Below are 1,914 nucleotides of genomic sequence, written 5' to 3'. Positions count from 1 at the left end.
GCTTCTGCTCAGTCCATTGTATTGACTGAAGGTACACGTGGATATCATTTATTTTAGCACTTTAAAAGCAATACTCCTGAAAGCGTTGATGCTCCCATATAGCCAAAGCTATTTACTCCTAGCCCCTCTGTGAATGAGCAGTAATACAAATGTATACAGTATTCTTATATGCTAGGTCTCTGAACATTCTAACATCTTAAAGGAAATATTCGATATTACTTATGAATAAATTCTGCTAAACAGTGGCCTCAGGCTGGGCACAGTGGCTCACGCCTATAATCCCAGCACTTTGGGAGGCCGAGGCGGGCGGATCACAAGGTCAGGAGATCGAGACCATCCTGGTTAACATGGTGAAACCCCAGCTCTACAAAAAATACAAAAATTAGCTGGGCATGGTGGGGGGTACCTGTAGTCCCAGCTACTTGGGAGGCTGAGGCAGGAGAATGGCGTGAACCCGGGAGGCGGAGCTTGCAGTGAGCTGAGATCGCACCACTGCCCTCCAGCCTGGGTGACAGCGAGACTCCTTCTCAAAAAAACAAAAAAAAAACAAAAAACAGTGGTCTCATCATTCCATTCTATTTCAAAGCCTCTTAGCATTGCATAGTTTATTTTCCTTTTAGCCTTTTGGACTTTCATCAAATGAAAAGTCATTATAAGGGTAATTTTTCAATTAACTATCTAGAAGCCACTGTTTTTGACATGCTTTACTTCTTTTGATTCTATTTATAAGCCTGAATTGATTAAGTATTGGGTATATTCGGAGGATATATCTATTAGGTGTTACAGACTGACTTTATTATTATGAGTTATTTTATTGTAAGATATATTTTTATTTTATTTTAAAGTTGAAATGCACAGACTTTAAGTATCTAGCTTGTTATGTTTGGGCAAATAAAAACATAAAACATTTCTATCCCTTCAGAAATTTCCTTTATATTATGCCTTTTATTTTAAACTCTATTTTTTTCTCCTACCAGACGGTAAGACATCCCACCTGAAATCTGAAGCGCATCCTACAAAGTATAGTTCTTCGAATATTGGTGATTTCCTGCATTCTACAGACAGAAACTACCTTGTTAAATTATGGGCCAAACTTTCAGCCAAAAAAACACCAGCGGTAAGGGAGGGATAGAAGGGGGGAAGCAACAACTGGGCTCTACACAATGTCAGACAAAGAGAGGATGTAATATTTTGAGACTCATAGATTTCCCCAAAATTATTCTCTCGCTAGTGTCAGCTGAAGACAGGATGTTGCCTCTTTGTACATCCCTGAGAACAGACACTGGTTCTAAAAGTAGAATATTCAGTATCAGATTCTGTGAGTACCTTTCTCCCGGGCTCCCAGTGAAAATTCTGACATTCAAATCTTCCATTTAGTAAGAACAGAAAAGCATTACAAGAAAATTAATGCAGTGAAAGATGTATTCCAAGGGAAAACTTGTTGCTAGGGTATAAATTTGAGTATTCTTGGGCTGAGCCTGAAAAGTGAGTCCACTCAAAGATTCCGTGTTTTATAACTTAGCACTTCTTAAACCCGTCGCATCGCTTAGTCCCAACTTCATTCTTTGAAAGTTTTGAGAAAGCAGCATGCACAGGAGTATTGAATGCAAAATTGGCACGGCATTCAGATTAGGTCATACTTGTTTTCCATCTGTAATCATTTTTATGTGATGATCTGGGAATACAGAGACTTACTTGCAATTGCAATTTGCTGCAGAAGCAACAGAACTTTTTGTTTTGGTTGTCAGTTCCTTGTTTGTGTTTCCTTAAGGCTAGCCTGTTTTTTGTTGTTGTTGATTTTTTTTTTTTTTTTTTAGACGGAGTTTTGCCCTTGTTGCCAGGCTGGAGTGCAATGGTGTAATCTCCGCTCACTGCAACCTCCGCCTCCCAGGTTCAAGCGATTCTCCTGCCTCA

At 39.3% G+C, this 1,914-nt stretch overlaps 1 protein-coding gene across 1 annotated transcript in view; it reads left to right on the top strand.

Annotated features, from left to right (window-relative positions):
* The window catches only part of LRGUK (leucine-rich repeats and guanylate kinase domain containing), a 143,036-nt gene that overhangs the window by 111,941 nt on the left and 29,181 nt on the right, over nt 1-1,914 (top strand). Inside the window, exon 16 of the mRNA XM_011995826.1 lies at nt 978-1,117. Within this exon, the coding sequence (XP_011851216.1) occupies nt 978-1,117 (140 nt within the window). The remainder of the gene's footprint in view (nt 1-977; nt 1,118-1,914) is intronic.

Source organism: Mandrillus leucophaeus, unplaced genomic scaffold, assembly GCF_000951045.1.
Source record: "Mandrillus leucophaeus isolate KB7577 unplaced genomic scaffold, Mleu.le_1.0 Scaffold5, whole genome shotgun sequence".
NCBI classification, from domain to species: domain Eukaryota; kingdom Metazoa; phylum Chordata; class Mammalia; order Primates; family Cercopithecidae; genus Mandrillus; species Mandrillus leucophaeus.
This window is presented reverse-complemented; position numbering and strand designations above follow the sequence as displayed.